Source organism: Cherax quadricarinatus, chromosome 50 (assembly GCF_038502225.1).
Source record: "Cherax quadricarinatus isolate ZL_2023a chromosome 50, ASM3850222v1, whole genome shotgun sequence".
In the NCBI taxonomy this organism is placed as follows: Eukaryota; Metazoa; Arthropoda; class Malacostraca; order Decapoda; family Parastacidae; genus Cherax; species Cherax quadricarinatus.
The window spans coordinates 22131066-22143139 of NC_091341.1; the positions used below are offsets into that span (position 1 = coordinate 22131066).

Here is a 12074-nt window from a genome sequence, read left to right on the forward strand (position 1 = left end):
GCTGGTAGATCACTGTAACAAGTAGTGATCATTGTAGGAGGCTGGTAGATCACTGTAACAAGTAGTGATCATTGTAGGAGGCTGGTAGATCACTGTAACAAGTAGTGATCATTGTAGGAGGCTGGTAGATCTTTGTAACAAGTAGTGATCATTGTAGGAGGCTGGTAGATCACTGTAACAAGTAGTGATCATTGTAGGAGGCTGGTAGATCACTGTAACAAGTAGTGATCATTGTAGGAGGCTGGTAGATCACTGTAACAAGTAGTGATCATTGTAGGAGGCTGGTAGATCACTGTAACAAGTAGTGATAATTGTAGGAGGCTGGTAGATCACTGTAACAAGTAGTGATAATTGTAGGAGGCTGGTAGATCACTGTAACAAGTAGTGATCATTGTAGGAGGCTGGTAGATCACTAACAAGTAGTGATCATTGTAGGAGGCTGGTAGATCACTGTAACAAGTAGTGATCATTGTAGGAGGCTGGTAGATCATTGTAACAAGTAGTGATCATTGTAGGAGGCTGGTAGATCATTGTAACAAGTAGTGATCATTGTACGAGGCTGGTAGATCATTGTAACAAATAGTGATCATTGTAGGAGGCTGGTAGATCACTGTAACAAGTAGTGATCATTGTAGGAGGCTGGTATATCACTGTAACAAGTAGTGATCATTGTAGGAGGCTGGTAGATCATTGTAACAAGTAGTGATCATTGTAGAAGGCTGGTAGATCATTGTAACAAGTAGTGATCATTGTAGGAGGCTGGTAGATCACTGTAACAAGTAGTGATCATTGTAGGAGGCTGGTAGATCACTGTAACAAGTAGTGATCGTTGTAGGAGGCTGGTAGATCACTGTAACAAGTAGTGATCATTGTAGGAGGCTGGTAGATCATTTTAACAAGTAATGATCATTGTAGGAGGCTGGTAGATCATTGTAAGAACCACTGATCTATATAAGACCTCGATAAGGGAATGGGGAGGCTTCTCGAGGAGGAGGAGGAGGAGGAGGAGGAGGAGGAGGAGGAGGAGGAGGAGGAGGAGGAGGAGGAGGAGGAGGAGGTTGGGGATGACAGGGGAGGTGGGAGGTGCAGCAGCAGCAGCAGCCGGCACGTTCTTGAGCCAAAATAAACGGTAGGAAGGAACTCCCTTGTGACTATTGTGTCAGGTTGTTGCTGCTACTGTTGCTGTTATTGCTGCTGTTGCTGCTACTGCTACTGTTGCTGCTACTGCTGCTGTTGCCTTCTACAACCTCTCACTCACATCTCGGCTCTCCGGACCAGATTTTAAACTCGGGAACTCATGTACGGTATCTGGTACACTAATATCACAAATATCGACCATCACGGTGAACAGTTGTACACCCGAGGTCTCCACAGGCATCTCGGTAACATAAAATCAATGATTTTTAGCGTCGAGACTGAAGCCATGAGTAAAGTCGTGTAGGTGGTGTTGAGGTGGTGGTGGGCGGTTGTGAACTGACATGACTGTAGGCACAGTCATGTCAGCTCAGACAATGGTCTTGCAGCCCATGGTTTTTTCTTAGGCTTCCTGCATTTTTTATTACAATCAAGATTAAGCGCTAAACACACGGGGGTCATACAGCATCCTTCATCCTCCTTAGTGTGGCATGCTAAGAGTATGTCACACACCCATATAGTCCTGCCCTCCCGATCACCGAACCAAATGCTTCGTTATGCTAGCACCTTGGTTCAACCAGCCAATTACAAGCTTCGTTCTACTCAGTCACCAACTGGATTCTCTCTCCTGGCACTTAATTTTCCTCTCAGGATTTCTATATTTTTAATTTTGTAGTCAGGAAGTGGGGGAGACTCCGCTAAGTTGGCAGTGAACACACAGTGACCGGGAGACTGGCTCTCTCAGTTTGTACAGGGAATCATACACAACACATTCTTTCAATGAGCCAGTTCAGGAAGAGAGCTAAAAGGTACCTAATGAATAAAGCTATAGAAAGGTACCTAATGAATGAAGCTACATAACGGTACCTAATGAATGACGCTAGAGAAAGGAAGGAGAGTGATTTCCTGTATAGTTAACATTGGTGTGCCTGTTATTGTAAGTTTATCCTCTCTAACGTTCGTGTAAATAACTCAGTTCACTTTATTCCTACTGATTTACCTGTTATTGTAAATGATTTTCACACAGCTGAATTACTTAGCTGATTTAATTGACTCATTTCCATTGTATCTTACAGCAAGGAATTAAACATCGCAAGGACTCCAATGGAAACAAGTCACTTTGACTAACTTTTTTCGGGGTTATCCTGGAGGGTAATTTACACTATGTATGATAATTGTACTCAGGTACCTGTGCCTCAATAAACTTGCTACGTTCAACGTAACTTGGATGAACAAGGAAGATGAAGTGAACTATCAACTTCTTCTTTTATATTCTCAATTTTTTCTCGTAAACAATGTTTGCATTAAATTCAGTAGGTTTTCTTTATTTTTCGGTTTTATTGTTGTGAATCTGGAGATTCTTCTCCCTTCTTTTCCTCCTCCTCCTTCCAAATCAAAAATTTTAGGAACGTCTCACTCTGTACATTTTTCGAAATCTGATGCCTCGCTTGTGTGTGACGAATTCTGAAGATGAAGACTTTGACACATGTAGAATATCTGGGTATCTTTATTATAGACGTTTCGCCATCCAGTGGCTTTATCAATACAGGTTCAAGAACATAATGGGAAGACTGTAGAACTATGTACGGAAGATGAGGTAATCAGTCCCTCAGCCTTGGAGTTGAAGAGCACCGTAGTCTTCAACTTCAATGTCCTTGATAAAGCCACTAGACGCCGAAACGTCTACAAGATACCCAGATGTTGCACATGTGTCTAATTCTTGAGCTTGTCTGTATATCATACATGTGCACTCAGACCGGGCGGTGACCTCCCCCCCCCCAAACCCTCTCCAGATAAACTCCGGGTAAACCTGTCAACATGCAACAATATTCTAGGCGTAAAGTACAGCTAATCTGAGGGGTATTATCACTGTTGTGATGTCTGTTGTCTTGGAAGTTTTCGTAAATTCTTCCTATTTTCATAATCTTTGGTATTATTCCTTGGTCTTGTAGATGTTAATTTCGTTGTACGAGGTGACAAGCCGTCGTGGTAGTGTTCGAATAGCTTCGACAGCTAGGGTTTGTTGGTGGTAGTGTTCCATTAGCTATGACAGATAGGGTCTGTTGTGGTAGTGTTCCACTAGCTATGACAGCTAGGGTCTGTTGTGGTAATGTTCCACTAGCTATGACAGCTAGGGTCTGTTGTGGTAGTGTTCCACTAGCTACGACAGCTAGGATCTATTGTGGTAGTGTTCCACTATGACAGCTAGGGTCTGTTGTGGTAGTGTTCCACTAGCTATGACAGATAGGGTCTGTTGTGGTAGTGTTCCACTAGCTATGACAGATAGGGTCTGTTGTGGTAGTGTTCCACTAGCTATGACAGCTAGGGTCTGTTGTGGTAGTGTTCCACTAGCTACGACAGCTAGGATCTATTGTGGTAGTGTTCCACTATGACAGCTAGGGTCTGTTGTGGTAGTGTTCCACTAGCTTCAACAGTTATGGTCTGTCGTGGTAGTGCTCCACTAGATATGACAGCTAGGGTTTGTCTTGGTATTGTTCCACTAGCTATGACAGCTAGGGTCTGTCGTGGTAGTGCTCCACTAGCTATGACAGCTAGGGTCTGTCGTGGTAGTGTTCCACTAGCTATGACAGCTACGGTCTGTCGTGGTAGTGTTGCACTAGCTGTGACTGCTAGGATCCTCCAACCACTACTTAGGCAAACTTTTCATAAATCTTGTAAATAACCTGCGCAGCTCCCTCTTGAATATTTCTGCAAGCAATATTAGTGCCATTGCTCCCCAAGATCGTTGCCATTACTCTCTCCGGGATTTTTAACGTAGCTGTGGCTGCCATTTCTAGAGCCTTTGGAAGTGATATTTTGCATTTCAAATATAATATTGTACGAGTCTGGCTGCAGCATCGGGGATATGAGGCCTTTGACATTTTTTCAAGTATGCAACTGGTGAATATTATAGTTGACTGCATTTGCAAGTGCAACACAGATAAGCTGAAACTGCTGTGACACATTTGCAAATAAGAATCAGTTTATTGAGTAGGGAGGAAGGGGTATTTTGATGGTGGTATTGGTGGCGGCTCTGAGGTTGTGGTGGTGGTGGGGTTGGGGGAGACCAGAGGCACATGCTTGGCAGAGGTTGCTTGCTGCTGGTGGCCACGATGCTGGCTACAAGTGTTTCCTCCCTGACTCACTAAATACCTGTAAAGTCAACTCAATAGCTGCTAGACGTTGTCCATTTTTGTACCGCTCCTCCAAGACACTTATATACACCCACCTCTTATCTCTTACACCCCGTATATCTATCATTATATATATATATATAGTAATAATGAATATGCTAAACTGGCGAGTTAGGCCAAAAAACGGTGTTTTCTACCGAATAAGCAGAGTTAATTTTTTAGGTAAAAAATCTGCAAAAATCAATCTGAACATAATGAAAAAATATATAATTGATTTTAAGTAATATTAAATAAATTTGAACTGACCTATATTATATTATTATATATATATATATATATATATATATATATATATATATATATATATATATATATATATATATATATATATATATATATATATATATATATATATAAAACAACCACTGTGAGAAAGTAGGAAGTATAATAGTTCCTTGATAATGTAAGAAATCAAGAAAGCGCTTGGAATTTCGCTATTTTTTTCACAGTGGTTGTTTTGCATATTCTGAAATCACCTGTTTAGTGTGATCTTATTGCATATATATAATATATATATATATATATATATATATATATATATATATATATATATATATATATATATATCCTTTGCTTTATTTATCTTCCTGCTTATTCATTTTTCTGTCGCGTCTCTCTCTCACCACTACCACACCTACTAGATGTGTTTTATTTATAGCAAACTGCTCCAGCCTTAGCTACGTGTCACTGCCCCCCCAGTCCTCAACACCTGCAACACCCTCCTCAACTCCAATAACCTCTCCAACACCCTCCCCAACACCTGCAACACCTCCCCTTCCAACTCACTACAAGAGATCGTTAATACTATCTGCGTACATGACACCACTGTGTCATGTATACAATTTTATCCTCATTTGGTCCAGCCACGGAGATGGTGCGTCCCAAGAAGACGTCTCGCCAGCCAGTGGCGAAACAATAGAAGTGTACACATAAGAACAAAAGAAAGAACACTGCAGCAGGTCTACTGGCCCATACGAGGCAAGTCCAAGTCTCCTACCGGCCAATGCCCCAACCTAGTCAGGTCATTCACTTAAGGAAGGAGCACGGCATCTGACCTAGTAGCACAAGCTAGCCAGGTCCAACTCACACCCACCCGCACCCACTCATTATTATATTAATGAGGAGCACTAAACCCATAGGTGTCATACAATGCCTCGGGAAATGATAGGCATTTAGCCTTGATTCAAGGAACTGAAGCACTGATCCAATTCCCTAGATCAAGAGCCCCTCACCAGCATCAGGGAACCTCCCTTCGGAAGATAAATATATACAGGAATCGGTAGATGAGGTAGTAAGTCCTAAGTGAAGGGCACAGTAGTCCCAAGTGATAGTAACTCCAGATCTGCTGTGGCTGTCGTAGCTGATAAATCTTTAATGCAAGAGGTTATTAACGGTTTTTTTTCTTTTTACGATTACAGATCACCAGGGGACTGCCCAATATGACCCCCCCCCCAGTACCTCCAACACCAGATGTTGTAACTGACTTAGACACGTGATTAAACACTAAGACATATTTATCAGGAAATGTTTCGGTCCTGGGACCCTGATTACTACTAACATACAGAGGTTTAAAAGGCAGTGTATAGATACTGTCACGTGATCACATTGTCTACCTGTCATCCCAACATGGCGTTCCTCAGGTCACCATACCTCACCTCTGCCACTCTTGTCAACCTCTGTATGTCAGAAGTGATCAAGGTCCCACGACCCAGACGTTTTCCTAGTGTTTACTCACGTCTCTCTCTAAACCAGTTTATCGTATGTATTTCCAAGGTTTATGCCATTATATGGAAATCACCGTCACCACAACCAGTCCTCTTAATTACCAGCATGATAATTTATTCTATTCTAACAAATTTTGTAAGTTGTTCAGAGATCGAGCCCCATACTTTCATTATTTGGTTCCCATACTTCCGTTATTTGGATCCCAATCCCCCATGGGGGTATCCATACCCCCGGTTAAGAACATTGTGTATTAATGAAATGTTTGACGTCATCTGAAGTGCTTTACTGAAGTCTCTCAGCTGAGGCCGACAAGGCATCGCCTTGTAGACTAAAGCTTTGTCATGTACAGGGTGATTCACTCGTAAGAGGCCCCAGGTTGGTACTCCAGTAGCTGTAACCGTCTTGTTTTTGTATATTATGTCTGTAGTAAACGATAAATCGATGCCTCCTAATCCATAATTAGGGGACTTCTTACAAGTAGGAAGCCCCGGAGTTATCGTTTACTACAGACAGTATACAAACGAGACGATTGCAACTACGGGAGTAGGAGCTCAGGGCCTCCTACGAGTGAAACACCTGTATATAACACGTAAACAGATGGCTATGCTTCGCAGCACCACACTGAGAGACCATGTAGGTATGAGACAATACCGATATTTTTACCGATGGCGATATTTTTCTATAGGTTTTCCTTTTATAAAAAGTTGTAATGACTTTGTTCGATATATAAGGGAATGTTTGTTGTAGAATGGTTATTAAATAACACAGGAAGGTTAAATATTTAATAACTTAGTTTCTCTGAGATGATGATGTTTTTACTCATTGCTTTGGTCTGTTGTGTAGTTACGAGATGTCAAAGGTACTTGTCTATAGTGTTTTGTTTTTGGGGTGTGTCAGTACATCACTGATCATGGACTCTTTCTTTCATTTCAGGACAAGATCCGTCTGCTTATGGAAGACATAGAGTACGAGAGGGAACTCAGGCAAAGGGTGAGTACTATGGGTGTTTGTACTCAGCCTAGGGCTGCTGTGTTTCTTTGTCAATACTCAGCCCAAAGCTGTTGTTTGTGTTGTCAATACTCAGCCTAATGGCTACAAATAATTGGTTCAAAAGACTCACAATAATACATTTATTAAAGCAAGTTTAAATCCTGGGAACTTGATTACTTCAAACATACCAACGATAAACAAAGATCTATAAAGAGAGAGCTGTAAGAGTCAAGTAATGACCTGATAATTTCATAGTAACTTGCTAGTAGATCACTGTGTCAATTCCATTTTATTCAAGTATCAAGATAATTGTGACAAAGAAGAGTTTCAGGATGGCAATGGGCAGCCCCCTCAGTACTGTCTGCCATCTCCTTGTGGAGAGCCTAGACACCGAGGAATTCAGAACCCACATACCCACCACTGTTTCCTGGCTAAGATACCTTGACGATATCTTGGTGTTCCGTCCCAGACGTCTTAATATCCAGGACCTCCAACAAAATCAACACAGACGAGTCATACTTAGAGTTCACTTAGAACTTGAGAAAGAGAAAAGACTCACTTTCTTTGACACTCTCCTGTGCAGGAGACCCAAGAGCTACAACCTTCCCTTCATGGTGTATAAGAAAGCTTCCAGCAAAGATGATCATATACACTTCTATTCATACCACAACAAGCACACTAAAAGAGGTGTCCTGACTGGTTTCTTCTAGAGAGCCGTTTGCATCTCCAGCCCTTGTCTTCTTCAGGAGTGTACTGACATAATACAAACCTTCATGCATCTTCACTTTCCATTTTGCTTCATCCTGGTCTGCAGGCTCAAGCCATTCTCACGAAAACCCTCATGGAATATTCCACTATGCAGTTCTCAGTACTTACAATGCAAGATGTTGCCAGGAACATCCACCAGGTGCTTCTTAGCATCAACATCAACATCATCCATCAAGGACCTCACTAAAAACAAGGAAGACCTATACCCTTTTCTTTCACAGTACGCAACTGCACCATTCACTGTTGGACGGTGTATTAGGATATACACGAGAGAGACAGGGAGAAGCCTATTCATCTTAGTGAACATAAATGCACCTACATGCAGGACAACTTAGGCAACGTCTTTGTCCTCCACTGGAACACCACGGGACATCTCATGAACTGGAAAGATTTGTAACTCATCACCACAGAACTCGACCTTACATGTCGAAAGTACCTTAAAGGCTCGTTAATCACTGCCACAACACCGTGGAAAAAAATCTGGGAACTATACAGCATACTGAGAACTCTGGAACACCTGACACTCAACCAAGACCACCTCAGGACGCGGCCATCCAGTGAGTATATACACTACTCACTCACTCCAGATGTGTAAACATCAGGTTGCGGCCATCCAGGGAGTATACACACTACTCACTGTGTAAACATCGTCATGTCATGGCCGTCCAGCGAATATACACACTACTCACTCGTGCTGTGTAAACATCGTCGGGACGCAGCTGTCCAGCGAGTATACACATTACTCACTCGCGCTGTGTAAACATCGTCAGGTTGTTACCTGGGTTTTACACCTCACTTTTTTTCCCTACATATACCGTTGTTCTTTGCCCTTTATAAGTCAGAAATTATCAGAGTTCCAGGACCGATTTCTTTCTAAATAACTAGAAAGATTACTTGTGAGATGACTGACTAGAAAGGGAAACAGAAAGATGAATAGAAAAAAAAGAAGGAAGTCAAAGGTGTGAAGGAAGATGCAAAAAGAAGAGAAGGATGACAGAAAAAAATAGAGGAATGCAGGGAAAAAATCCAAAAGGCAGATACGAGAATAAGATAGACAGGACAGGGAGAGAGAGAGAGAGAGAGAGAGAGAGAGAGAGAGAGAGAGAGAGAGAGAGAGAGAGAGAGAGAGAGAGAGAGAGAGAGGAGGAAAGCACAAAAAGGTAGAAGGAAAAGCAGGAAGGTAAACAGGCAGGAACAAAGACAATGAAGTGGCAAGGAAAACTAGGAAGTTAAAATTATCATTGTGAGTCAACAACTACATGTGTAGTGAACCAGCTGCCAACCCTCCACCACACTCTCCAACACTCCACCACACTCTCCAACACTCCACCACACTCTCCAACACTCCACCACACTCTCCAACACTCCACCACTCTCCAACACTCCACCACACTCTCCAACACTCCACCACACTCTCCAACCCTCCACCACACTCTCCAACCCTCCACCACACTCTCCAACCCTCCACCACACTCTCCAACACTCCACCACACTCTCCAACACTCCACCACACTCTCCAACACTCCACCACACTCTCCAACACTCCACCACACTCTCCAACACTCCACCACACTCTCCAACACTCCACCACACTCTCCAACACTCCACCACACTCTCCAACACTCCACCACACTCTCCAACACTCCACCACACTCTCCAACACTCCACCACACTCTCCAACACTCCACCACACTCTCCAACACTCCACCACACTCTCCAACACTCCACCACACTCTCCAACACTCCACCACACTCTCCAACACTCCACCACACTCTCCAACACTCCACCACACTCTCCAACACTCCACCACACTCTCCAACACTCCTCCACACTCTCCAACACTCCTCCACACACTCCTCACACATTCAGTATATAAACATTCTATACATATTCTACAAATATTTATATATATATATATATATATATATATATATATATATATATATATATCTATATATATATATATATATATATATGTCGTGCCGAATAGGCAGAACTTGCTATCTTGGCTTAAATAGCAACGCTCACCTTGCCATATAGGACAAGTGAAATTTTGTGTATGCAATAATTTCGTCAAATTTATTCTGAACCTAATGAAAAAAATATATTTCATTGTTTGTTTAGTATTAAATTAGTGTAAACAAATCTAAAATATATTTAGTTGGGTTAAGCTAAAATAAATTGCACTTGTTATAATAAGGTTAGGTAAGTTTTCTAAGATTCTTTTGGTGCAAATTTAAATTTTTTTACATTAACATTAATGAAAAAAATATATCTTTAAACGTATAAGAGAAAATTTTAGAAAGGACTTAATTTTAAATGAGTTCTTGCTAATTGACCAGTTTTACATATTCGGCACGACATATATATATATATATATATATATATATATATATATATATATATATATATATATATATATATATATATATATATATATATATATATATATATAATCAAACCTTAAATGAAATGTTTATAGAATATGTATAGAATGTTTATATGCTGAATATGTGTGAGGAGAGTGTTGGAGGGTTGGAGAGTGTGTTGGAGTGTTAATGCAAAGTTTAAGAATTTTGTACCAAAAGCACCTTAGAAAACTTACCTAACCTTATTATAAAATCACAATTTAATTTAGGCTAATCCAACTAAATATATTTATATGTAAGTTTACAATAATTTAATAATAAACACAATTAAATATATGTTTCTCGTTAGGTTCACAATGATTTTTGCGAAATTATTGCAAACACAAATTTTCGCTTGCCTTATTCGGCAAGAAGAGCGTTACTATTTAAGCCAAAATCGCAAGTTTGACCTATTCATCACGACATATATATTACTATTACTAGTATTACTATTAGTACTGCTACTACTACTAGTACTACTACTACATACTAATACTACGAGTATTGCTATTACTACTCCTGTCGCTATTACTACTACGCTACGTGTCTAAGAGTGTTCGTATCCACAGGTTGAACGAGAGAAGGCTGATCTCAGTGTTCAGGTGATCCAGCTCTCAGAACGAATTGAAGAGGTCGAAGCCGGCGCCGATGGACAGGTACGAACACATGTTTACTTTCTGTACGATGTGTAATTTCTGATTTCCTGGGAGAATACAATCATACGTAAATTATTATAATCATAACTGAGCTCTAAAGTCACAAGGGTCATACAGCTTTATTGCTTACATGAGGCAGGTGTGTGGTGGTGGTGCATGAGGCAGGTGTGTGGTGGTGGTGCATGTGGCAGGTGTGTGGTGGTGGTGCATGAGGCAGGTGTGTGGTGGTGGTGCATGAGGCAGGTGTGTGGTGGTGGTGCATGAGGCAGGTGTGTGGTGGTGGTGCATGAGGCCGGTGTGGGGTGGTGGTGCATGAGGCAGGTGTGGTGGTGGTGGTGCATGTGGCAGGTGTGTGGTGGTGGTGCATGAGGCAGGTGTGTGGTGGTGGTGCATGTGGCAGGTGTGTGGTGGTGGTGCACGAGGCAGGTGTGTGGTGGTGGTGCATGAGGCAGGTGTGTGGTGGTAGTGCATGAGGCAGGTGTGGGATGGTAGTGCATGAGGCAGGTGTGTGGTGGTGGTGCATGTGGCAGGTGTGTGGTGTTGGTGCATGAGGCAGGTGTGTGGTGGTGGTGCATGAGGCAGGTGTGTGGTGGTGGTGCATGTGGCAGGTGTGTGGTGGTGGTGCATGAGGCAGGTGTGTGGTGGTGGTGGTGCATGAGGCAGGTGTGGGGTGGTGGTGGTGGTGCATGAGGCAGGCGTGGGGTGGTGGTGGTGCATGAGGCAGGTGTGGGGTGGTGGTGGTGCATGAGGCAGGTGTGGGGTGGTGGTGGTGCATGAGGCAGGTGTGGGGTGGTGGTGGTACATGAGACATGTGTGGGGTGGTGGTGGTACATGAGACATGTGTGGGGTGGTGGTGGTACGGGAGACAGGTGTGTCTGCTAGTGGTACAGGAGACAGGTGTGCCTGCTAGTAGTACAGGAGACAGGTGTGGCTGCTAGTGGTACAGGAGGCAGGTGCGGCTGCTAGTGGTACAGGAGGCAGGTGTGGCTGCTAGTGATACAGGAGACAGGTGTGGCTGCTAGTGGTACAGGAGGTAGGTGTGGCTGCTAGTGGTACAGGAGGCAGATGTGGCTGCTAGTGGTACAGGAGGCAGATGTGGCTGCTAGTGGTACAGGAGGCAGATGTGGCTGCTAGTGGTACAGGAGGCAGGTGTGGCTGCTAGTGGTACAGGAGGCAGGTATGACTGCTATTGGTACAG

At 42.7% G+C, this 12074-nt stretch overlaps 1 protein-coding gene across 2 annotated transcripts in view; it reads left to right on the forward strand.

The window, feature by feature from the left end:
- LOC128695431 (paramyosin, long form) overlaps positions 1 to 12074 on the forward strand; it is a 122022-nt gene that overhangs the window by 57477 nt on the left and 52471 nt on the right. For both annotated transcript variants that reach the window (XM_053786040.2, XM_053786039.2), the window contains exons 2-3: positions 6987 to 7043; positions 10790 to 10876. In XM_053786040.2, coding sequence (XP_053642015.1) covers positions 6987 to 7043; positions 10790 to 10876 — 144 coding nt within the window. The remainder of the gene's footprint in view (positions 1 to 6986; positions 7044 to 10789; positions 10877 to 12074) is intronic.